Raw genomic sequence first — 27,149 nt, 5'->3', positions numbered from 1 at the left:
TACATATACATAGTTCTGTAGGGCAGGGAGTTCCTATGAGTTTGTGAAATACAGATTCCAGTCATAGTTTGTCCTTGCTTATTCAGAGACAAGCAAAGGAAAAAGTAAAACAATTGTTTCAGGTTTGTCTCATATGAGGGTAAAACTGAAGTAACTTCACAGAGGTCAGTGGGTAGGATAAGTCCTTCCCAGTACAAGGCTGAATAGGGTTACATTCATAGAGTTACACTGAATTACTCCAGGTCATCCCTTGGTAAGAGTATCCATACATCATTGTGGACTGTACTAATAGTGCAATACTGTGTATAAAAATTGGAGGCCCAAGGATCTTCTGAATATTGCACTGATCAGGTGAGAGCCTGAAGCATGAGATTAGCTTACTTATAGATTATATAGGTATGGCTAACCATTAAAATTATATAGCACCTTCTGAAAACCAGCACTCAACGCAGAACGTTCTGACCTCCATCAGGATGGAGGTCTACACTCATCCAGTTCTGTGGGAGGTCATCTTCTTCCCTACAGAATGTGAAACTATCTGCCATTCACCTTTAAATGCCATATTGGTCAGGACAGCAAGGATGAGAAGATGTCTACATTCAGTTGTAAATAAATACTAGCATGCATTTTAGAAAATAAACAGTGTAACAAAGTCCAGCTAAAAAGCAAAGTAGTCAGCAGATGTTCAACCAGTGATGAACAGATTCTGTGAGGTTGGTTTGTTCAGAGATTTTTATTGCCAATTAATAAATAGGAATTAAAAGCAGATACCAAGGCTTTCTTCCGTGTTATGTGCAGCACTGATGATGACTCCATTTAGTTGGCCTTAGATGCTTGCCTAGGGCAGGATTATTTGCCTTTAGTGGTACGTTTTTGGTCTATTTTCTTTACAGCAGCCTGCACCCATTTCTGATCAGGGCTTACGCAGATCTTGATACCTTTTGTGGTGATAAACCTATAGGAAGAAAGAAAGCCAACCAGGCGGCCATTAAATTCCCATCTCCAAACCTAGGTTTACTGTTCTTTTTTTTTATGCAAAATATGAGGAACAATGTGGTAATACCATATCACATGCCAGAGTTTGTAGTTTTTAGTTGGAATAACAGCACTTAGCAACATTAGTTCCCTATTTATGGCATAGGTATGCATGTAACATATAGAGTCATGTGCACATATAGTGACATTTAAAAAAAGGAGCATACCTGGTATTCTGTGACTTTATATGAAATCATGATGCACATTTACCTCCTAGGAGTAGATTCCAGATTTGATAAAAATGCATGCTTATGGGATCAGAAGACCAAATACAGCTCCTAGCAGGAGTCAGAGTTACCCCAAACTCTTCCACATGATCTTTCCCCTTGGCTCAATTCAGTGCACTGGGCTCCTGACTGCTCCACCCTGACAACTCGTTGAGATTTTTCCCCACTTTCTAGGCACAAAAGATCTGGCTGTTCAGTGAGATATCTCCCAGCTCCCTGAGGCCCACCCCTCTCCCCTCGCTCCCTCAGCTGCCAGGTGTCTGCTTCATGAGGGGATTGGAAAGGTGACCTGAACTAGCCAGATTTAGTGAGCGGGGCCATGAAGTGTCTTCTGATGCTCTTTCCCTTTTCGACGGTAGCTTGTTTGCGTAGGCAAGTCTGAAGGTGAACTGTGCACTGGATACTTACATGATGGCGTTTACTGGAACTTGTTGCTTTTCATAGCTGACAAGGTTTCGGATGTTCAGTTGCTGTGTAGACAGGCTTACACAACTGAGTTTGCGCATGGGCTGACTTCCAACGCTCCCTAGAAGAGGAAAAATAGATGACAAAGGCAGTCAATACTATATTCATATTTCGCCTTCATTACTTAATAAATTATGAATTCCAGCAGATTTCCAGTTGTGGTTAGAATGTGGGTGATCTTGAGAAGTACAGCCAGAATACCAGTTATACAAGAGAGCTTAGGGTATCTTTTGTGATGCATCCTACCATCTCTAAAGTGTTATTGCTATTTCAGTTAAGATAATAAACTTCACACATCTCCTGAACAATTTTATAATCATTCTGCCCCTATGGAGTCACTGCTTCCATAGCAGAAAAGGCATTTGTCATCATTCATAATTAGGTCTGCATCATTGCAAATCGGTGTCCATATGGAGTAGCACTTAGAACCAGCACCTTTCCTGGGAGGATTTCTAAATGTCATTTGGATGTGGATCAGTAATTCCCCCTACTTTCCAAGTGAAAGAAAGGAAAGCAAGGCTACTTGTCTTGCACTGGACATTCAAAACTAGCATTAAAAAAAAATTGTTGAAAGGAAGGGAGGTATGTCTGCCAGAAGACTAAATACTTGCATACTCTTGCTAGAAGTCTGATTTCATAGGCAATGGAGTGCTACTTAATCCTCTCTTTCCTCCAATATTTTCATACATTTCAGGGAAATGCACTGGTGATTAATAAAGAAGATCAAGATATCAGTGTAAAATTCTCTGGGCAATTGCTACCTTACATGATGATAACTGAAAATGGGAGCTCGTTTAAGTGAGGTGGAGTATACGTATACATGGAAGCCCCTGCTTGCTAATTTCTGGTTTTCCCCCACCTGTCAAAGGTTTGAGAAGGCATGAGGGGGGCAAACGAAACACTGCTGTATTCTGAGGTTTCTTTTTGAAGAATGTATAGAGAAACTGGCTTGAGAAAAGTCCAAGAGCTGTTCAGATACATCTTGCTAAATATAAAACTTGCTTCACATAATGTCATTATCTGTGGTCTTTTCTTTTTTTGAAGTAATTGGAATAGCTGAGGCAAACACACATCAGCCTTTGGAGAAGCTGTAGCATAGCCAGTGCATGGATACTGGCAGAGTTGCTAATTCTTGAGATTTTGTTTGCCTGAAGGAATATCTCTCCTGATCTTTCTTTAGTCACAAGTTACACAATGTATTTTTCGATGATTCATTACAAATAAATATCTTACTGGTTTTCAAAATGTGGCATTAACGAGCTCAAAGATAGTCAAGCAATCCTTACTAGTCCTGGAAATTCTCTTTCTACTAAACCATCTCCAGGAATGCATGCAGGGATACTAGCAGAGCTTCTCTAAGCCTGGGAACAAAACCAAACTGCTCTGCGCCTACAACTACCCTTTTTTCTGGTGGTGTTTTGGGGTTTTTTTTCTTTATAATTCTTCTTTCTAACCCTTTTTCTATCCCTTGCACACCACCTCAGTGTGCTTTTTCAGTCTTGGTGATATTTATGGCAAATTATACAACCTGGAAAATGGCATTACGAACTGGCAGTCTGCAATATGAAGCCACATGTTGTCGAGATGAACAGCACTAGCGTTAATCAACGATCTGGCTCTAAGTGCACTATGTCAACCTACGCAGCATGTAGCTACATAATTTTGTGAATGCTTAGCAAGTCTCAGTTTGGTTTTGGTGTGGTTTTGTAAAGATGCCTTTTCTGTGTGTTTCTCTTCGCATTTTTTTTGTGGGTTTGCCTATGGCTTGCATATGAGTGTTTTCTGTGATTTTTATGTGCTTGTCTGCATGAATCTCTGTATAAGATGACATGTGCTTTTGTGTGTATGTTTGTGTTTTCGCATGATACATGTAATCTAATACAAACATCACAGACCTAACATCACTGTAAGCAAACTTACTTAAAGCATGGCTAATAAACATGATGCATCTCAGTGCTCATAAATGGTCTCAAACAAGATGTCAACTTGTATGAAGTCAGAAAGAGAGAGAAGACATTGTGTAAATACGTTGCTCTCCTGTGCAGTTTTTGTTCATAGTTTGCCTGTCTATAGCAAAATGTTTGGCTAGAAACAAGCCAATAGGCAATATGGGGTACAGAACTTGAAGAACTTCATAAAATAGGGGCATTAGAGGGATTAAGGCTATGTAGTTAGAGAAAGACAAATAAAAGTAATATAATAAAATATATATAAAAATAGTATAGCTACAAAAAGAAAAAATACATCTTATTCAAGAAATATATTTCATAAAATATTATTAACCTATAGAACTCATTGCTGTATGGCATCAGTGAGATTAAAAGACATTGTGTCTTCAAGATTTCATGATTTTAAGAGAGACAATAATGTACAGAAACCCTTTAAGTGTTCAAAGGCACAGAAACTCTCCTTGCATTAAGGCAGAAGCCAACCACTAATTGACAGGACATCAGATTAAATCTCCCATAAAGCTGCCTTTCATGCGGTTCTGATCTGGATTTCTTGTGAATTTTATCTTATGAATCAGCTCTGGCAGAGAATGAATCCTGCTCATCAGACCACTGGTGCAATGTAGAGCAATTCCTGTCTTCCTCTTGGGTTGTAAACTTACCTTTCACCATGTGCACAGTGAAGACGCCAAGCCAGAAGATGATGAGAATAGCTGCAGCATGGAGTTTCATTGCTGGTGGCTTCTTAGTCAAGGCAGAGAAGAAAGTGGCTATTGTCAGCCCCCTTTCACAGAGTTTATATATTGTCATTCAGTGGTCAGTTCTTGTGTTCACTTTTGGGGCGTCATGGTGGGGCTGACTATAAGTGGAAAAAATTGAGTGGCAATACTTCTTCTAGTGACAGAGAACCACCTCCTTTCCCCCACCCATCCTTCACTAGCCCCCCTGTGAAAGCTTTTCCTGCTCAAACCCTTCTGTGGTTGCACTTGCTTTTGTGTTGAGAGTAGGGTTTATTTCAAGTTGCAAAAAGTGAGAGCTCTTGTTATGTAGTGGAAACCTTTAATAAATGTTCCTGTCCTTTCACACCTCAGTTTAGAGAGCTGTAGGAAAACCGCACCATAGAGGCAGAGAGTAACATTCAGAGTTACCTCTTTGACCAGTGGACCACTTAAAAGGGTAACTGAGCTAAAGGATGATGGAAACAGGAACACCTTGGCTTTTTCCATAGTGGCTGTAGATTGCTGGTCACTTTAACGCTTAGCTTTGGAGGGGTATCACTCCTGTTTCCTATGTGTGGTGGAGCTTGTCAAAACTCATCTGTTTTCTCCATGATTTGATATGGCCAAAGCTGATGCCACTATGTGCTGGGAGAAAGAAGAGTGAACGCACTTTTACATACAGAGCCAGATCTAGTAGCCCTCCTGCCAGTTAGGTGTAACTAAAATACAATGGTTTCAAAGAGAAATAAAAGTTTATAAAGTGTATATATGTTTTGGTTTTTTTTGTGGTGTGGTCTCTCTAGTATAAAGAATGGAGTCCAAGCAAGTAACCAGACAATCAGAGAGGCACAATTTATAGGAAAGAAGAAAAAATTCATTGCACTTCCATGTAACCATGGTGTTGATAGCAGGTATGTTAACTTGTTCCAATTGCATGTCTATCAAAAGTGTCCTTTTTTTGAGGCCTGTGCCAGTTCTATTACCTGGCTTTAGGTGTCATTTCTATGTTGTGGTAAGGTGGTCAGAGTTACTGGACAGCATTGCTACATGCCAGCGGTGTGGACCTCCAGGCCACACGTGAAGCAGCACCTGAGCACCATTGTCCAGAGCCCCTGAGCAGAAATCTCCTCACGTGCTTTAGGCTCTGCAGCACTCTGTGCCCGGTAGAAAACGCTGTGCCTTGCGAGGCCCACAGCCCCCCATCTGGACCTGGTGTGAGTAGGTAAGCACCGGGCTGCCTGATGCATGAGACTGTGAGGCAGTGGTGTAGAATAACCGTCAGTGCAAAGACCGGAGCAAGTGCCCGTTCATGTGAGTCTGAAGTTTCCACTGCTCTTACCTCCAGGCCTCACCTCAGCTGGTTACTTCCAGTTTTCTAGATTCGTGATAACATTAATGTAAGTTGCTTTGCATGGGGAAACGCAGCATGTGGAAGTCAATTCCCTAAGATTCCTCAAGCAAATTAAGATCAAGCTAAGAACTGAGCTCAAATACTTGATTCCTAGGCTGTAATGGCTGGTCCATAACCGCAGGAGCAGCCTGTAGGTCATGCAGGTAGCGAACACACTTCTTGGTTTACTTGTATATACATGCTCATTCTTTGTTCCTTTTCGTTTAAGCAATGGCAAAGGTAGACACTAAGCAGGTGTAAGGTACTTGCTGCTTTATTTGAACGCCTGCTAAACGCACCTGCAACACTAATGAAGTTGCAACGAAATGGAAGCCAAAGCTTCAACTAAAGCTCCTAAAGGACACGCCTGATGCCACACGGGGGAGTAACCATACTGGCCATAACCAGTAACCATACAGCAGCGTTAAATTTGTGTCCAAGCAGTGTAGCAGCCTGATGTTTTGCTGAACGCTACCTGAAATCACTCCTTGAATGAGATATTCTATTCTTTTTGGTACTTGTCAGCTTTGAGATGCAAGATGGCAACTTTGTCATTGATGCTAGAGCAAAGTTTTCTCTCCATTAAGAGAGGAGATGCTCCCCCACTTCCGCCCACTGATATGGTATGTAGGCATATGTGTATACTCACTTGTCTCCAGCTTTGAGAGGAAGGGTCACCAGCTGTGTTGAGCATGACCCAGCTCAGAAAGTCAGTTCTTCCCACAAAAGCTTCTGCAGGTTGTAGATTCATCCGTGAGGTGTCGTTAGAAAGCCTGTTGCTTCTTTGGTTTTCCACCGTTCTTAAGGTGGGATGGAAAAATTATCCTGTGGCAAGTTTTTCCCCCTCTTTGTAGTTCTCATTAACTGTGGCCTTCCGGGCTGCTGTTCTGTGTAGCTAGTTTATGTCCAGTGAAGTCTGTGTTTTGTAGAAGAGTTTTGTGGGCTGGAGTTCCACAGCCCTGCCTGTGGATATTTGGTGATCTCTGATGTCCTAACGTTGTATGAGGCTCATTTTGCATGTACTCTAACACCAGCGTGCACTGCCTCTGTGCTGTGGCAAAAGCTTAGTGCATGGTGATCAGATGTATAGTCTTTCTGTTTTCTTGCGCGTAAGTCATATTGAAAAGGCAGCTAACAAGTGCCCAAAGTACTTTTTCTATTACTGCTTCTCAGGTCTGGGTAAGTTGAACGCTAATGATACTTGTCCTGGGGCTTGACTGCCTCTTGTCCGGCTCGCTCATCACAGGCTGCTTTCAAAGCATTCTGGAGTAAAATGATCACTTGCAGCTTGTGATACATCCACAGACGAAATGGATGGGATGATTATGGAGTTATCTAATAGTTTGTAAAGTCTGAATTGTGGATAATGATTACTAACTTCACCGCGATGCTTCCCAAACCCTTGACTACGCCAATGAGAGACTACGCCTTGTGTGCGCCATGAGAGCTCCCCCTTCTCCTCCCTCCACACCTCATGTTTCACACACGCACTCTTTGCTGAGAGGAGGCAGGCGCAGACAGTGGATATTGTAGATGTGGATGTGTAGATATATCAGTATTTAACCTTTGGAGCCTGCTTACGTGCAGAGAACCACAGGCTTTGAGCTAGTCTCCTAGGCTTCCTGTACGATGTGGGGAGAGGCTGGGACGTACAGCCCTGGGAGAGGATGGCAAGAGCAAGCTCCTGCTTGAGGAGTTTGGGGGCTTTCCTAAGCCCCTCAGCCCCATTCATGCAGAGCAGCCTGCCTCCGTTTTACCAGTACAGCGGCTGGGGCACAGGGAGGTGAGGGGAGATGTGAGGCTGCCCACACACAGCAGGAGGCAAAGCCAGGGCCTGCTCTAAGAGCACAGCTCCTAACCAGCTGCTGAATGCAATAGTTTTCTTAATTTTTAGCAAGGCCAAGAAATTTTTAGTGAAATAATTGTTGTATATACTCTGTTTCATGTCAGCCACCCTGCTGAAGGAAAAGAAATACGCAGTGAGCAGAGTGTTGGGCCTAATCAGGGTAAAGAGCCTGAAGTATTGCCTCTTCTCTTACTGTAGTTAGCGTTCAAAAAAGAGAGGCCAAGATGCACTCCTAGAAATGAGCGTCTTTCGTGAATGTTCAGCAGCCCCTTGAACTTGAAGATGTGCCAGCAGGTCACTATCACTTTTGAAGACTAAATCAGGGCATTTGGTGACTTTAAGTGGGCACCTAAGAACCTCAGCTTAGACACATCTGTATCTTTGACAACTGTTTTTAGGGTGGGAGATGTCACCCTCAGGAGATACATGTTTGTCTCTATTATCTACAGAAGTGATATATGCATGTATCTGACGCCAGACACAGTAAGTGAGCAAAGTTAGGTGGGATAATTCTGGCCCTAATGTATTTTGGTTTTGCATTGTTTTTTAACAGTTGAAGCACTGGCTTTGGAATTGCCAGCAAGTGACATCCAGCTGTAATATTTACATGACTTTCCTTCCCCCCTTCTTCCTTTGCCTTTCGTCACTTTTGCTCTGCAGATTTCATGCTGATGTCATAGGTACCTGAAATAGCAGTTTATGTTCAGCCTTTTTCATTCATATTGTAATGGGGTAGAAACAAACACATACTTGGTGCTCACATTGCAGCTGAGAGACAATGACTTTAAATCTAATTTCATCACTTAAATCACATTCTTAATAACTACTCTGTTTTGTGCTGGTTTTGGCAGAACTCCTCCTTTAGAAATGTAACCCTATTAACAATATTTTCTCTTAATCACAATGGATTTTTTGCTTGTAGACCATCTGTTTCCATTACGATACCGCCAGCTTTTCCCTGCCAGCTTTTCTCTGGTCCTGCTAACATGCCGCTCCCTTGATGTATCATGTGCTCTTAAATAAGTTAGTTGTATCAAAACCTTTCTTTCAGTCATCCAACTTGAAGCATTCAGATACATAAAATTAGGCTGAGAATAAATTGGTTTGAAAGGGATCTTGAACCAAACATAGAAAGGCAACTCTATGCTCTATAGTCAACTCTACAGGCAGCTGTATGCAAGCATGCATCTGTTTTACTGATGTTTTAAGCTGGCTCGACATGAAGCAGAGGTCTTTGGTCTTTTTTTTGGGCAATGTTGTTTTGGTTTGTTTTTTTTCAATGAGCAGTTATACAGTCACCCAAGAGTTTACAACAGGATCCTCATCTTTATAATCTTAGTCTTGTGTGTTTTGGTTCTATGTGAGATATGTACTGGGAACCTATCTAAACACTCTGCAGTGCAGAGAATCACAGAGGTGACTATAGCTCAATTCTGTGAAGGTATCTAAATATTGTACATGCTGAAGCAGAAGCCAAATACCTTTTGGGAATTTGTGGAATATTCTCAGTCCATCCTGTTGTTTATTTCTTCCTTGGTTTTTTGTTGTGGTGGTTTTGTTTTTTTTTTGTTACTTCTTTTTCTGCTTTGTCTTCCTCCACTCTCATGTAAAACAGAGAATGCGGATTTTGTTTAGCACTTCTTCCTGTGCCATATCTGTAGAATCAAGGATGTGGGAACCAAGACTCACTCTGTTAGTCTGCAGGAAAAGAATCAAGCCTATTGTGTAGATATAAATATACTTCTTGGTTAACCATGGATAGTTAGTGCCTGTAGACACTGGAGATGGAGCTGAACCAATATGTTGCTTCTCGGTAAACCTGAGCTTTCATCAGAAAACTGAAGAAGCTCAGATGCTTATGTTTTCTCAGTGGGGACAGTTTCCTTGACTGTATCTCATGCTTTGGAGAAAGCCCCTTGGCCAATATGTATGTGTTTGGATTCCTTTGCTCCATGACAGTCATCACAGGGAATATGTTGAAGAGCTAAGATTGTTAGGGAAAAAGGGGAGTTACTGGTATAAGAACACACATCAGTGGTATTTGTATGCCTCACTATCATCTCTTGTGCATATGCTGTTATTTGCAAGCACACAGACTTTTTCTTATCATTGCCATTATGTACTTTTGCAGTCATATCTATTTTAATGCACGTTTGGAGTGGGGGCTGTGTAAAGGAGTATTGCAAATAGAGCAGCAGGTTCCAGGCAGCAGAGCAATAAGGAGAACCAGTAAGCCTGGATTCAACTTTCAGTCCTTTATCTGCTAACTTCTCTTGCCTCCACCCAAGAATTATTCTAACTCTTCATCATGTGTTTTCACGTGCCAAAGAAAATGGTGCATGCTCTCCATATGCTTGTGGCTGTCTAGTTCACATGTGCTGACAGACCTGCTGCATCAAATACCCCTATTCTGCTGGCTTTTTCCCATAGCGGAGGCACCGTGTTGAGTATTTCTCCTGTTCAGACACTAGGTTTTGGAAAATTTGTAGGGATTCCTGCCCTTTGTTTAGCAATTGGTTGAAATTGGCCAGTGGATTAAACAAAAATAAAAAATTAAGGGAAGACAGAGGAATAATGCAAAATTCCTTTTTTGAAAACGTCATCTTCTTGAACTTTCCAAAAGGGAATCCTTGGGATTTATTTCTTCTGGCTTTTCCCCACATAGCTGATTTCTAATGACTGCATTTGTTTAAAACAATAATTATACTCGCAAGCATTTTTAATAACCAAACCTTCATGAGATCCTATGACGGAGTTTAACAAATTTGACAAATTTTAATTTGCAGTTATGATGTTAACCACTATGATTTCCAGGGGAAAAAAAAAAAAACCCTAGAGAAGGTAGGAAGAGATCATTCCAGAATCTTTGCAAGACAAATCCATGGATTTTTTTTTTTTCAATAAGGATATATTTTTTTTCCATCAAAGAGCATTGTAATAGCCTCTGGAATAGGTACTTTTCTACTTCATCTCTCAGATGAAGAACTGTCACACTTTCTAACCACACCACTGGTGAGGTACATTGCCTTGCTTCACACTGGTTACTATAATCTAACAATTTTGGGCCACATCCTGTTCCTGTAGAATGTTACAGAATTTCTTAAAACTCATCACAGCACTTGATCCTCATCTGCCCTGTGAAATGAAAACTTGGTGCTCATGCAGCTGTACCCTTAAACGGATACAGCCTGAGAAGAAGTGTTTTTCTTTCAGCTGGATTTTATATTTCCTTAGCCATTTGCTCAGTGAGACCATAACAGCACAGTCACTGTGCAGGGGAAGGCTTAAATGAGAGGGGCAAGGAGAAAAAAGCTCAGCTCACAGGGGCCTGCAGCAAACACCTACTCTTTAAAATGTTCCACTCTGAACTTTCTAAAAGAGAGTCCTTGAGGTTTATTCGTTCTCTGTGTTTTTCCCCTTCATAATGACTATGAGTATGAAAGCATGTGTTAGATAAATGCATCAGTCTATATTATTCACTTGAGCTCACTGCAGTGAGTGATGCAATGTGGGAGGCAAGAGAGGATGGGAAAATTCCTTCCCTTCCCCCTCAAGTTAGCATTCATTTTGTTCTTTGCAATTTCAGAGATCAGGCTGTGACTGTTAAATGCTGTTTCACTTTTCCATTGCAAACTACTTTTACCTCTCACTGAGGGCTGCAGACACCACTCCCCCCCCCCCCCCCCAGTGTCTGAGACAGTAATAAATTAAGAGCTCCCTCCCATGGTTATCATATTTCTTGCACTTAATTCAGCTGATTTCAGCGTGGTCATGGGCCACCATATCCCCCCGCCATGGGTTCAGCGTGGCCCCTTGTGCAGCACCCATTCTAGCAAAGCATGCCAAACCTGGTGAATGCCCTCACTCTCATACACAAAACCATGCCAAATTAGCTGCGTGTCCCAGTGGCCAGTAAGGCTACCTGCTTGTGCCAGGTCTAGTTTCAGACTATCAGTTTGCTCTTCATGCACTAGTTTATTTACTGACATAGGACACTGGTTTCTTCCATCCCCTATACTACCTTCTTTGGGTTCAACAATTATTTTCCCCATTTGCTGCACAGAATGGAAAGGAGGCTACTGGTATCACAGTATCAAAGGCATACATGGGAACAGTTGACTTAGTCCCTGCTTGATGGGGCAGTTTGTACTTCAGAGCTAAGTAGTTGTTGATGCAGCCCCAAATTAAATGGGACCAGAGTCAGCTAATTGTTGCTAGCTAAAAAAATTGGGGAGTGCCCTGCCTATTTGTTCCAGTCCTGACCTTAACTCCAGCTGCTCTCTCTGTTGGTCCACCTGTGAGTTATTTTGCCTGCTATCACCATATGCAACCAGCAGATTCATTGTAAGTAATGACACTGCTCTTGTATAGCACTTCTCTCCTGAGGTTCTCAAAAGGTTGTAAGGGTATTGGAAACTATAATTAGCTCTCCTATCACAAAAGGGAAAGCAGGTCTGGTAAGATAGAGGAGTAGTGCACTGTTCCTCAAATTGGCTGTGGAGGGGGTGTAGTAGCTCTTGGGTATCACTTGTCTTGCTGGATTCCTGTGCTCTGTCAGGGGATAGAGCTCTGTTGTTCAATTAGATGTCAAATAAGCTGTATGGTTTAGGTCTCAAAGGCATTAGGAAACATCTACTGTGAAATAAGTAGGACCTAGACTCTCACCTTGAGTTAGCAGTAGCATTTTGCAGTTGCAATTTGCTATAGTTTTTAACATTTAGGTAAGATCTTTATGTATGTTTTACTGTTTAGCAGTGAAGCAGATCTGGTGCTCCTTGCAGAACTGCAGGAGTTCCATCATGCGGAACTGGAGCTGGGAAGCTTGCAAACTCTTTGGCTCTGTCTCCAAATTTGTGCCTTGATCCTTCCATCAGAGACTCAGCTGAGCCTCACAATTGTGATTTGTCTTTCAGCCTCGAAGCACTCTCATGCTCCTACCTGATCTTTCCTTTCTTCTATACCCTGTGACTAAATATATCTCATTTCTGTGTTGTTTCTTTGGGAGGGAGCACAGCGCTTATGGCAAATCAACTTGACAGCTCATCAGCTGGATCAGGGTCCAAAGCTCTGCCTACTTTCTCCAGGGTCTTGTGTGTCCGTTTGCTTCTCCTCTGAGGGGGGTGAGACAGGTGGGTCATGGAGGCTGCTCCCTCTTCCTTCAGACCTTGGCTTGTAATGTACATAGCTTGTGCAGGGAGCATGGGCTGTGTTACGGTGTCGCTGTGCTGTTCTGCTGCAAGGGCTCACCACCTCGGTGTATGGAAGGTGAGTACAAAGGAAAGGGAGGGAATGTAGAACTTTCAGGGAACATCGTTAAGGGTGGAGATAGCTGCAGCCTAGTCCAGGTAAGTCATAGTCTTTAATGGCTCATCTTACTCCCTTATTACCTAGTCTGTTTGGTGATTTAAGCTTTACCTTAGGGAAAGAAAAGGTTGAAGGCCGTCTCATGAACCCTGGACCTTAAACCTGGGAGAATTAGCTAGCCTGAGGAACCAGGGGAAAAAAGAGATTGCAAAGATTAGAGAAACTGGCAGGCAAGTCTTAAGCCTTCCCTCCCTGGGCAGAAGTGTTGGAGAGATGAGAGGAGGGAATTTCAAGGATTTAGAGGCTTGGTTGCCTTGGGGAAATGCAACTTCATAAAATGGATTTCAAGGGCAACCTGAGCCAGATTATTTTATTGTGAGGAAAGAAAGTGAGTGTTGGCCATATTGTGAACACCCCTTTTTCTTCCCAGTCAGGGGCTGGAGTGACTGATCTTGGACCTGTGCTGGCCTGCTGGTACCTCACTGCCAGGTTAGAAGGAGGTGCCTTTTCCCAGCAACTATTTTCTGCAGCAGTCTTTCTCATGCAGGAGGTCAGGCTAGGTGGTCTTCTGGTCCTTTCTAGCTCAAAAAACTGATGAAAACCATTTCCCCTCAGCAGAGCTTGCTTTGCAGCAGTTCAGTTTCAGCTGACTTTGGGCATGATCTTGCTTAGGCGTCTTCACAGTAGGGGGAAGGAGGATTGAGCTCAAACAGGTGAGAATCAGGTTTTGTGCCTTCATGATCCTCATGTCTGTTGTGCCTTGGAAGCTCCCTGTGCTCTGGCTGCTCTGTGTGGGTAGCTCTAGCTGGAGCCCAGCAAGGCAGAAAACTGGTGAGGCGGAACAGAGGTGGTTAAAAATCAACAGGGTGTACCAGCCAAAGATGTGTGCCATGCTCTCAGAAACGGAAAGCAATGACTGTCAGTCAATCATAGACTTGACCTGCTCTGGAGGAATTTTTTCTTATTCCCCTCAATATAACAATGCAAGGTTAGGCCCGCTTGGTGCAGTGTGAACAAGTGAACACATCAATAGCACTTACACAAAGTGCAGAAAGGGTTGCATGTGTTTTGATGCATCTTCTATGTGATGTGTGGTATTGTCCCTGTTTTGCCTGACCACTGAAGGAATTGGAGAGAAAAAAAAAGACACTCAGCTGAAGCAGAGCAGGGCAGAAAAATGTAATTCTCCAGATTTTCCACTTTTGCTGTAACTGTTAAACAGTGACCCTTCCTTTCCAGACCATCTAGGTAAATGATTTGGCTCAAACTAGTAACAACCTGTGTATCCAAAGTTACCCATTCTTATACATCTTGGCATCTCAAAATCCTGATCAGGATCAAGAGGACTTCTCAGCTGGTAATTTTTACAGGATCAGAAATAAGAAATACTGGCTTGTGAAAGTGTTAAAGCACATCTTAGAACCTGATTTGTATTACACTTAAGGGAGCTTTCCAGAAGTCTGCTATAGTCTGTGTTATGAAAGAGTAAATAATATTCCATACCAGGAGTATGAAATGGTGAGGTAAATGAACCTACTGACTCCGTGAGGATCACCTGGGACATTTCTAAAGGCTGCCTGTCTTTGTTGCCTCTGTTTCATACCTGGGGATTCAGCTTGTGTGCAGAGATGACACTTCTCTGCCCTTCCGAATGGGGTTGCACAGCAGGTTCTTTCCAGGGCAGGTTTTGTTTTTCCTTCCTGTCTGGCAGTGGCTTCAATTAAGAGAATCCACACCAAGTCATCGCAGTGATTTTTTTTTTTTTTTTTTGATGCAAAGGGAGAGGGTAATTTTTTCAGAAAGTGCTACAAAAGTATTCTGAAAATCTGGGGTTGTGTTGTATACTGATTGCCTCCTGAGACCTTTCGTGTGCTGCTTATATTGGCTATGCCTGCCCAGTGAGGATATCATTACTTTCTTCCTCCTCTTTATTAAAAATGCATGATCTTAAGAGATCTGGGTATATGATAACCAACTTTTCCAATTCTGAACTCATAGAAGCTGAAGACCTCCAAAACATGAGGTTATATTAAAAACCCGTGTCACACTTTTTTATCAAAGGAGGGTTTTGCTTTTCTGTGCTGAAAATTTGGAGTATTTAGGGATATGTAGGTCGTGTAATAGTGTCAAGATTTTCTTCAAGATCTTTCCCTCAAAGATTTATTTCCCCTAGAAGGCAAAATACAAACCAACCCCACCTTTTAATTTCCATGAAGGAGTGTGTGCTTACCACCTGAGTGAATAGAGAAGGAGTTAGGAAATGTAACTGCCCTCCTGGTACCAGGAATTCTGGCAATGTTGAATGTCAGGTGACGCGTCCCTTGGGCACTGCTCTAAAATGATGCTGGTTTTATGGTTTCCCAGTTTCTTCAGTTGGGCATATGGTTCCAAATAATGGAAAAAAAATGAGATGAGTGTTAGCCCGGCACATGAAACCTAAACCTATACCTTCTCCTGCTGCTTTTGCCTCTGACTCACTTTGAAATGACGTGCTGAGCATAGGTCTCATCCATAAAAACAACTGGGTGGCTTGAAATATATAAAGGCACCCTGGAGCAAAACTGTGCTCCTGCGGCAAAAGCTGGAGAGGCTTCACGTTTTTTTCCTTTCATCTTAGAGTATTCTGTTTGAGCTCAGGCTTCTCTGGGGCCGTTGGCAAGTGCGTGTGTGCTCGTGCACACCGCTAGCTTAGCAGGGTGCCTCGGCGCTGGCTGGTTTTGCCTGCACTTGTACCGTTGCAGAGCGGCAATTCCAGGAGGCAGAGAGAGCTTGCTGTGGTTTTTCTTCTTTGGACTCCAGAGAGGCTTTGGTCAAGGTGAGCTTTCCTTCCCGCCCCTGCCTGCGTAGCTGTTTGCCACACAGTTTGCAGATGGGGAGCCAGCTGTCTCTCCAGGTTGTAAGCTGACCCAGTGGGTGACGTCAGAGTCCCAAATGCTGTCAAAACTGTGCTCTGACCCCACCTGCAACTGGCTGTTCCCATTTTCCCTGATAACAGGTAGCATGGTAGTTGGTGAGTGCAGTCTTGGGGCTGTTATTGCCAGAGGGTGCGGACCTTGCCAGTGAATTTTGGGATCTTATTCTGAGAATGTGAAAGGCTGTCAGCTTACATAAAGTCTTATGCAAGAAATTATTCTAGGGAGAATTCAAAGCTGATTTTTTTCCTCCCACCTGTGGCTATCCATTACATTTTGCCTACGTGTTCTTTCCATGCCTTTTTTATTCTTTATTGAACTTAATACCTAAGCTGCTGAGCACATTAGTTAATGCTTGATTGCAGCCCCTAGCCCCTGTGCTTCAGTGCTGGAGCTCTGGTATTACAGAAGTGGGAATGTCCTTGGCCTCTTAGCTGCTCCGTGAGCAGGAAACACCACCTCATTAATATCTTTTACTGACCAGTGATTGCCAGGTGTTGCTTTGTGGAATGAGAGAAGGAAAAGGCTCTTTTATGGTATTTGGCCTATCTGCTGGATATTTATAGGTCTACTCTGCCTCTAAATAAACTTGTAACAGGAATTGTCTCCCTGCAAGTTATTGATGGACTTAGTATTGTGCCAGCATGGCCTCTACTCTGAGCCATTGCAGGCTTGACGGAATGAACGCTGTCTGGGGGCCTGCTGCACTGCCGATATGGGATGCCGGGTGCTTTGGGGGCATGGGGAGTGGGCAGCTCGGGGGGAGAGGTTCTTCCACCCCATGAAGCAGGGGATCCCCGTGGGAGCACACCGTCAGGGCCTGGGGTGCACCAGGGAGCACCTCATAGCAGATGTAGGAGCACAAGGAAAGCCATTACTGCTGACTCCTGAGCTTTCACTGCAGCCAGGAGCAGCTTGATGCTGGTATCAACTAGTAGGACCTGTGCGCTACAAGTTCTCACCTGTCTCATGTGCCACACATTAGATTAAATTGATCATGTACAGTGATGGAAATTTCTGTCTTTCGTGGTACGTTTTTACCTCTGTGGAGAAACTGAACAGTGCCGTACTGTAGCAGTAAAGCATAGAAGTATAGGTAACAGCTCTTGTGTACGGGGATGGTGCATGGTCTAATTTACGTTTACTCTCCAGCATACTTCAAATCTCTGCAGGATGGATTTCACTGAATAGCGAGTTTCTTTCATTGATTCTTCTATTTAGAAGGACCTTCCTTCTGGGGTGATTAGTGACAGGACCCTGTAAGCTCCTTCATCATGTATTCTACTCTGATGTTTCTATACTAATTGTGCGCAAATATTGCGACGCTGCTAGGGAAAGGCAGCTGCCTCTGGGTTCAGTATGTCGTAATGGTCAGAAATAATTTGCACTTTCATTTTTCAATTTGGTATTAAAGCATTAGTCCAGATATATTCTGAAGGAAAGGGACCTTCACTCAAGTTCTTACAGTACTGTTTCTACTTGCTTCTTAGAGATCTCCCATGCGGCTATTTGCCAGAAGTCTGCATAACAGGTATCTAAGCAAAGGTGGCTAATAGGCAGGGAATACAAGTGGAAAAATACTCAATTACCTTTTTTTTTTTTACTTGTATTTTCCCAAGTGAACAGTTGTGGCACTAACTATAAAATACTTCTATTGATTGTTGTAATAAAATATAAATCTTTACACAATTTTTTTTTAACTAATAAGGATATTCTGTAGCTGTGTATGCTTAAGCAATGATATAAAAATATTTTTTTGCATTCTAATATTTGGGAAAAGGTGAAGGAAACACTTCGTATTTATGGCAGAATTAACTTTCTATTTACCGTTTGTATCAAGATAATTTTGGAAGGACACTTGAACATGTATTCATACATTGAAAATCAACATTCTACATTGTTTCTAATATGACTTAATAGGCTTTTCAAACAGAACAAGTTTTGAAATTTTCAGCAAAATTTGCACTTTACAGAATTCTGGATAACAGCAGTGAAGATGCCAATATAGAAACTCTGTAGGTGCTGACATTTGGATGAATAGTAACTTTCTTAATTCAGGAAATGGTTTGTTGCACTTCATAAATAAAGTGGGATATGATAATTTAAAGTTATTTCACCCCATTCTTTCTATAAAGAAAATTTAACTTCTTTAACTACTTACAAAAGCTCACAGATTCAATAAATGACAGTTTTCAATTGCTTAATTTACAGTATTATAGTTAATGATTAACATTTATTGCTTTAAGTTAATTTGAGATATAAAATAGGTTCATTTTTTAAAGTATAACAATGTAATCAGAGTAAGGTTTGACTAAAATGAAAACCTCCATTCTAATACTTTGAATAATTGATTTTTCTCTACCTTGTTTACTTATCTTTTTTGAAACTGCAATTTGCTATAAAGCTACCTTATTAAATATAAAGATTGCTGAAATCAAAGAAAATAAGTAGTCAGCAGTGATTACAGCAAATTGCTGTGGGTGGTTTGAAGTAAGAGCTCAGGTTTCTAATAGCAATAGAAATCTAGTTTTCCCTCATGTTGAAATTAATTTAAGAGGTTTATTTATTGCCTGCATGTACTTTAAATTACCAGAATGGATTTAAACTCTGTGCAGAAGATGGTGTTGGACATATGCCTGTTCTGGATGGGGACTTCACATGGCAGTAAGTTCTCTCCCTCCTCACATGGCCTAGAGCGTATTTGCAGCATGGGGCAGTACCGATGGGATGGGCATTGCTGACGGCAAATCCACTGCTGCTTACTTTCTTGCAAGCAGTAGTCCTGTGAGGTTCAAAGTTATGCTTAGTGTATGTTGGGTCAGTCAGATGTGTAAATATTTTAAAAACAGGAGAGCTGTAACTCATAACTTTGATTTTAAAAAAAAAAGTATTAAAAAAAGTTAGTCTATATTGTGCTTCATTTTTGGCACCAAGAGATTGAATTGGCAGGCAGAGGTCTTGGGATATTGCTTTGTTTGCTTAATTTTTTCATTTCCCCTGCTCTTTCTAGCATCTTTAAAGCTTTGATCAAAGAAAGCTTCGAAACCTTTCTTCTTTAGTTCTTAAGAAACTATAACTTTAGATCAACAAAATTCATAAACATAGAGCCCAACTCCCTCCTGTTTGAAAAAATTCAGCCCTTCTCAGTGTGGAAATATGTACCTTTTCAAGGAGGAATCCAAACCAGAGAATTAGGAGGTTTGGTTCATCCAAAAGTATTCTTCAAAGTAACTTTGTAAAATGATGTAAATAAAAACGTGTGTTAAAAAACCCCCACAACTATTTCATGTATGTTTAACAGAAATGAAACTTAGTCTTTCTTTGCCTGCTCTTATTAATGTAGACTTAGTGGAAATGTGAAGTTACATTGTGAAAAGACAGGAGATAAATAGAAGGATAAACCAGGAAATAACCACGGTGACTGAGCCCATTTCAGGCTGACTAAAGCACAGAAAGTAAGCAGATTCATTAATGGGTCCATTTTACTGCCTTAGCTCTAGTAATTTCTCATGAATCAGGCTGTGCTATTTTACCAGTTGTCCCTTGCAAGAAAAGTAATGTGCATCTAACACTTATGACAGTAATATGATCCAGACATGTTTGTCCATCTTTATGATTTGTTACAAGATGATAGCATTCGTATTTTCTTTGCTTTCTTCTTTCATTTTCCAAATTATGGTCAGTTGGCCTCAATCTCTACTGTTTTCATCCACTGTTGGTGCTTATTGTTGGAGTGATATGACAAACTGGACAAAAACACAGAAAGTTTCTACAAGATAAAAAGAAAGCTTGAATGTATGTGTGGGGTATTTGGTTGTACATCTTTTGCCTTTATTATTCTAATAGTGAATACCTATTTTAATAGAATTATCATTGCATAGTGTGCTCTAATCATTGACGTGACATACAAATTCACTGTTTTATCTTGATCTTGGGCTCAGTAAGATCATTGTGTCAGGATGCTGTCAGATTAAGTAAATTGTCTTTAAAGTAAAAGATTGAATACTGGCAGAAATCTTCATGCTAGGTTATGTATTAAGTTCCTTTTCCATGTTGTTCCTAATGTTGTGAAGAATTTATATTTGAAGATTGTTTATACTTTCCTGTCTAGCAGTTAATCACCCTATGGACAAGGTATTACAAGGCATTTTTCTAAGTCCTTCTAAAAGTTTGATTTGTTGGCTGCTATCCAAAGTAGAGTCAGCTGATTGCTCTTGATTCCAAAGGAGATGGCATCAGCTGCGTAAGTTTGAGGATGGGTTGCATCTTTTCTCATATACAACTTACATCGACGTAGGTGATCCTTTAATTGCATTGCACATCTTACAACTGTGGTTTCATCAATTATTCAGAGATATTGGCCTCATGTAAGTGTAACAATCACTTTTAGTTGATAGTTTTAGAAAGGATATTTTTGGCCTAAGGAATAATTTTCTTTGTCATCACAATATCCAGGATGACTGGATCCAGGAACTCTAGTCTTGCACCAAGAACCATTGTGGCAGGTAATAAACAAATATGTAACAGAAAAACACTCTGTGAAGGACAAGCCTACAACCTAAGTAAATAAGCTGAAAGGTGTATACCAAACAGGCACCCAAAACCGTGTTTGAAGGAAGAGCTCTCAGCATGACAATGAAGTTGTCACTATGCCAAATGATTTCATGATATGCTGCAGGTCTACCTAATCACATAAACATTTATTATATACATTACAGACATATGTTTCATATCTGATTTTTAGATAAGGATGATAAGTTGTCTGTGTGTCTGTTTAGATATTATAATAGCTCATTGTAATAGCACCAACTAAATTGTTTACAGGCTGGAAGGCCTCCTAGCCCATTTCTCCTTCACTCTGCCTGTCAGATACATAGGTGGTGAAACATTTTCTTTTCAGGGAATTTCTGTTACAGAAACTTCTGTGGTCAATGCTGACCTGAGCAAGAGTTCATTGGACTTCCCCTGTGTTTCATTCTCTATGCCTTTACTGCTTGCGCACAGAGAGAAGGGAATAGGGAAATAGGAAAGTAACTCTGAATCTAGTAATACAGACTTGAAATTAAGAAGAACTCGAAGATGTTCTTCTTGGGGAAACAATCTGTTTTGCACAAGTTCTCAGTTCTCATAAAACTTTTTCTCTCCCAGATGACATTGATTTAAAGATGAAATTATTACATTCATCTGTGTGACAGCTAAAAGAGAGTATGTACTCACGTTGGTAAGGACGGGAAGTGTTAAGCTAAAAAAGGGAAGTGTCGTTATTAAGAATTAAATCCAATATGATGAAAATCTAGAATAAATACCAAAAGCATGATTAATAATCAAATGTCTAAAAATGCATAGTAGTATAGAGTGCAAGGGAAATGTTATCTCTTTCTTACAGCTGAAATACCAACAGATACAACCCACTGAAAGGCTACCTGCTGAATGTCTTGCAGGGCTGGGGGTGTGTTGTGGGTTAGCCTCAGCAGGCAGTTCAGCCCCACCCAGCCTCTTGCTACCCTCCCAGTGGGATGGGGGCGAGAATTGGAAGGGCAAAATTGAGTAAACTTTTGGGTTGACATAAAGACAGTGTAATAGGTAAAACAATAGCTCCATGTGCAAGCAAAGCAAAATAAGGAATTCATTCATTACTTCCCATTGGCACGCAGGTGTCCATTGCTTTCCATCTTTGGGAAAGCAGGGCTTCATTATGCATTACGCTTCCTTGGGAAGACAAATCATAACTCTGAACATTCCCCCTTCCTCCTTCCCCTGGCTTTTATTGCTAAGCACAATGCCATATGGTGTGGAATATCCCTTTGGTCAGCTGGGGTCAGCTGTCCCAGCTGTGTCCTCTCCCAATTTCTTGTGCACCCGCAGCCTGCTCGCTGGGCGGGGCAGGGTGAGAAACAAAAAAGGCCTTGATGATGTGTAAGCACTGCTCAGCAATAGCTAAAATATCCCTGTGTTATCAACACACAAATCCCAAACATAGCACCATACAAGCTATTATGCAGAAAATCAACAGCCAAAACCAGTACAGGATAAAATATCCCTTGCTTTTTGAAAGTATAGAGAACTGATAAGTGTTAGAAGTGGCTAGAATTTTTATATGAGACTAAAAAACTTCTTGATACGAGCCTATGAACAAGGGAAGTCCTGGAGACTTGGCTCCATTTGCTTAACTTTATCTTTTTTTTTCTTTCTCTACATAATCATGTGCTTTGTTTGTTTGGCTTGTTGTTTTGTTAATGTTGGTCTATTGTATAACAAGTCTATATTGCAGGTTTCATTAGGCTTATTTCCAGCTGTGCTCTCACTGGCCATATTGTATAGCTGTGAATAAATAGAATCTGAAGTCTCCATTGATACATGTGAGAATTGTGAGAAAGGGATCTCAAGAAGCTGGTATACAAGCAGGATATCACCTCTAATGTTTAACTCATCAGGTTTGTGCTCATGACCCCTTTGTATCAGAGAGGGCAGAGGTTTTGAACAAGTGGTAACACTTTTTGTTAGACCAACTGAAATATTCAGAATATGGAAAGAATATCAGGGTCATGAGAGGATTAACTGAAGGAGGAGTGAAGTTAACCTACATACAACCTCTCAGAGGCAGAAATGAAAAACAGAAAAATATTCAAAACAGAGGTGGTCCTGTATGGAGTCCCTTCCTTTCCACATGCTTTCTAATTTTGTTGTAAGGAGTTTTTATTTGAAAACAGTTTCTCCTTTTCTATCTGTCAATAGCTATTTCGTGAACATGCAGTCATAAGGTTTTTTTGTAAGGCTTTCTGAAGGTCCAAGGCTGCCTGTGCATGAAACCAAGGGAGCATGGTTTGCACACCAAGAGGCAAAAGAAAGTGTGAACTGATGGATAGGATAAATATCTTGAATTTTAAAAACCTGCTGATTGTTGCCTTTCTGAAAGGACTCATCTACTCCATCATCTCAGTGTGTCAGTTAGTTACACCATCATTGGCTCCCAGGACCAAAACTTGAAGTGATGGGGTATGAGTTAATTGCTGGCAAGAGGGCTGGTAGATGTGTGTAGCCTGCGAGACAGACCAAACAGTATTTAATTTAACATTATTTACTGGATGTATTGAAAGGACAGATACAGTTTTGGTTTCCTCAGTTTAAACTCAGTGACTATATCTATGCTAACAAATTAAACAGCCCCAGAGGTTGTTCCCAGATGCTGAGTATGAATTTGTTTATAATGCTCAGCTATTGTCACTGACCTGTTTTGGCCCCAGACAAATAACACTTTTCCAGACAGTTCATATACACAGCTTGAAAGTTAACAAGGACCAAAATGCTTTGGGCTATAAGGGAGTTGTGCTGTAAGGTGAAAAAGGGACAGTCTGTACTAGAGGACAAGTGTTGGGCACATTTACCTTCCCAGTATACACATTAGGTATCCAGTGAATAACATACTTTTGTCAGTAGTCCATGGTAAAACAGTTGTGCAGTCTGTCACTTGTCATGAATTAATCAAGGCTGAATCTAATGTGGACTTGGAAAAGGGTATTTTTGGTCATTACATTTGATTCTGACAAGAACATTTAGTGGATCCTTTTTAGAACAGGTCGTCTTCATCATGTAGTTTGCATATCATCATCACTTGTATGAAGATGAAATAACTATGTCAGTGGTGTTTTGATTTGCTTTTCTTTTACATAAATAGTTCTCCACCCAGCAGCTGATCCAGCACATGGCTTTGTTTCATATTGGAAAAGACTGCAGGTACATGAGAATGGCAGTGGAGAAATGAAAAATTCTGGTAAAATTTTGAAAAGAACCTAACCGTTACACTTCAGAAATGCTGTTATAATCCCTGAAAAGAGCGGCTCGGTGTGGGGCTGCCTCCTTGAACTACATCCCCCATGATGCACCCGCAGCCTTGGCCATCCTCTCCCTGCAGGCGTGGGGTGTCTGGTGCCTCGGGGCCGGCACCTGCCTCTGCTGATTCATGTGTGGTGATATGCACTGGGGAACCTGGGTTCAACCAGTCAGACGTTTTTCTGCATAGAATTTTGGTCAAAATCCTATCTTTCCAACCTTCCCAGCCCACTGTGGTTTCTAAAGAGAAGCCAGCCAGCCCAAGCTAATCGCTTTACCTTTGAAAATGCTCTGTGGCACAGGAGAAATTCTGCTACCCACTGCTGCTAGGTAAGGAAACCGAGGAACGCTGTCTAATCCACGGTGAATAGCACAGCTTGGGAGCAGAGTCCAGGTTGTGTTACCCCCCTGCCAAGTACTCTGGAATAGGTGACTTAGAGGTGAGAGGCTGCAGCTGTGAGACTGCCAGCCCTCCTTGCTTAGCAGAGATTAACATTCCTGAAAAGCCTGCCCAGGCTTATGGCAGCTAGTCATGATTTACTGCCTGTGAGGGTCTTTTATACAAGGCTTTACATGCCAGCTGTAGCAAACTCAGATGCCTTCATCCCTGAATTTTAATTTGTATTATTTTCAAGTCTCTCCTTAATTTAAATAAGGAATATTCCTAAATGTTTTTACAGGAATAACATGGAGATAGGTAATTTCTTCTGGAGGAAGTGAACTACTCTAAAACCTCACTAGGGCATTGAACAGATTTCTTTAAAAAGAAACCCAGAACTAAACTTTCTAATTCAATTCCTTCCTGCGCTGGCACAATAGAGCAGTGGCTGCTACTGCATCACCCAAGTTTCCCTGCCTGCAGTGGTTTTGCTTTCGTGCCTCCAGTAAGGAGGTACCTCCCCTTCTAACGCAGCAAAGCTAAATTTAGCCCCTGCAGAGTGCACATTTCCTATATTTAGTGCTGTAAAAGTCAGACTTCACCAAGGAACTGGCTAAACTATGAGGTGTTCTGCAGTCCAGGAGACAGAAATAGAAACATAGCCAACTGCCTCCTTGGGTTTTCCCCCTCTGGCCAGGCAGCAATGACAATGGAGGGGCCTGTGCAGGGCCAGGCTTTTTTTAAAAATATGTATCATGGCAGTTATCATGGGATTCCTGAACGTGAGCAGACAGAGAGCTGCAGAGCCCAGTGCTGCCGGGAGGACGCTGAGCAAGCTGCTGGCTTTGTGGAGGAGGGAAGCTGCTAGCAGCTCGCCCAGCCCTGGCAGCCTGGGGGGACGCCGCGGCGGTGGCTCTGGCAGGCTGGTGCAGCATCCCCAGGTGCCAGGCACACTGCAGGGATGATTTCGGCTGTGTTTTACTCCTCTGCCCTACAGTTGTGTGTTTGCTTATATATGATATATGCAGAAATATGCGTGTGCTCATATGTACTGAAAGGGACCAATTCTCATTTACCCAAAGCTTGCCTAGTATCAGGTTGGAAAGACTTGTAAGGCAAGGTAATACCATTTGTTAAGCCAGGTGATGTATTTGGGAGGGAAGTGGGAAATTTGGGGCATTCTCCTTTGAGTCCTGAATCAGAGCAGGTGATGGAGGCCACAGGAATGACGGTGGGGGTAGAAATGTGTTGTGGCTTTTACTCACGATGCACCTGACCAGATGGATGAGTGGGGTGGTCATGGTGGCACCCTGATGGCAACGTGCACTCCCTCTGGACTGCACCCCCAGGTCCCCAAGTGCGGTGGGCACTGCTAGAGGATTTGCAAACTGGGGCTTGCCACGACTAAGGGTAAACTCCAATTCAAACTGTAAGATGTGCTGGCATCTTGAGCCCATTTTGTGCTACCAGCAGGGGTTAACAGAGTTAATATAAATGGGTATTCAGTGATCGCTTCAGACTGCCTCTTGGGTACTGCAAGCCATGTGATTTAATTCCTGTGTGAATCAGAAAGCATCTTTTGGACAAACATCAGATTGATTTGGTCAAGCAAATCACTGTTGTGTTTTTGTTTTGTTTTGTTTTTTTTCCACCCAAGTCTGCAGAGTCTGTACTGTAAACAAGATTGGATTAAAATTTGATCAAAAAGGCTGGTGCATTACAGAGACAAGCCTCTGTCAGGATATTCCAAGAGCCTTGTGGGAGCCTGTTTTCAGAAGAAATGTAAATGCTCCAGAAGGAGAAGTATATAGGGCTAGAAAATTCCTGAAATGATCCCCTGCTCTTATAGCCATCAGGCCATACAATGATAAAGCTTTCCTAAACTGATCTTGTTATTTCCTAAAAATAACCATGTGTTTTTCCCCCTGTACTCCTCCTGGGAGGCTCTTCCAGAACAGCACAGGTAGAGCCATTTTCTAATTTACAGCCTAATTTTATTGTGACTCATTTATTCCCATTTGTTAATGTGCCATTTGTTCTTCATTAGCTCTTCTTCCTCCTTGATGTATCTCCTCTATAAATATACCTGGGATAATCATATTTTGTGCCAGCCTTTGCTTGGCTGGGCTGAACAAGCAGAGCTCTTCAAATTTCAGATTCTAAAACAGGCTATCAAGCTTCAGGACTGTTGCCACAAGGTATAAATACTTCCTTCTCCCCCCACCACCCTTTTACCCCTTTGTCTATTAGAGAACACTGCACAAGTGGGGTTACTATGGCATGGGTAAAATTTGCCGTTATGTCTTATTATGAAGTGTGGCATCAGACATATTTTCTGAGACAAAGCATTGCACTGAGAGAACCGTTTTATGATGCAAGGTGCCAGGTAGTGGTCTAGATGGGCCATTTACCTTTTCTAACACCTTGATTTCTAATTATTTTTATGCAGAATAGCTTAGTTGCTGTAGAGAAAATCATACTGTTATAAGCCAAGGAGCACAACCTCAGAAAAGGACTGAAAACAAAACAGCAAGAGCAGAGAAAAAAAGAGCAGAGCCTTCAAAACCTCTCAAATTTTTCCAAATTTTCTGTGAGATGCAGGAGCGTATTAAAAGCATTCAGGATGGCATGCACATATTAGTTGCTTCTCGCATACAGGCCGGCCCTTGGAAAGGGGAGAATATTTCTAGCCTTGCGACAGTCTCCCAGACTCGAGTGTGCCCTCTGTTCCTTTTGCCTCTGTCTCCTGGCTGAGTTTCCATACATGTAATGAGTTGCCACCGATGGCTTTTAACCACTCCCTTCAGCTGGGCGCTGGCAGCATGGAGCTAGCAGGCAGTGAAAACTGAATCTGTGTGGGAATGAGAAGAGGGAAGCATCTCTGAAGAGCAAGGCTGAGTCCATGCAGCAAAGCAGAGGTTGTGGCTGAGAACAAACAGGTGGTCAGTCAGTAACCACAGGTGCCTATGGAATCACAAAACCTGAACCCTCCTGAGGTGGGGGGTGTTTGCTGCACACTGTGGCCACGAATGACAGGCACAAAGACAACCCCGCACTACTCAAGTTCGGATTTAACTTGCCTGTTACCCATAA

General features: G+C 41.9%; 1 protein-coding gene across 1 annotated transcript; it reads right to left on the bottom strand.

Annotated features, from left to right (window-relative positions):
• Positions 1-849: 849 nt before the first annotated feature.
• On the bottom strand, positions 850-4,486 carry LOC309407418 (lymphotactin-like; the record flags this gene model as incomplete). Its single annotated transcript, XM_082002942.1, has 3 exons — positions 850-955; positions 1,671-1,788; positions 4,339-4,486. 3 exons carry the CDS (start codon positions 4,484-4,486, stop codon positions 850-852), a joined length of 372 nt encoding a protein of 123 aa, XP_081859068.1.
• Positions 4,487-27,149: the final 22,663 nt, after the last annotated feature.

Source organism: Phaethon aethereus (genome assembly GCF_964289735.1).
Source record: "Phaethon aethereus genome assembly, chromosome: 1".
Taxonomy (NCBI): Eukaryota; Metazoa; Chordata; class Aves; order Phaethontiformes; family Phaethontidae; genus Phaethon; species Phaethon aethereus.
Note: the sequence above shows the minus strand (reverse complement) of the source record. Positions and strands in the feature narration are given on the sequence as shown.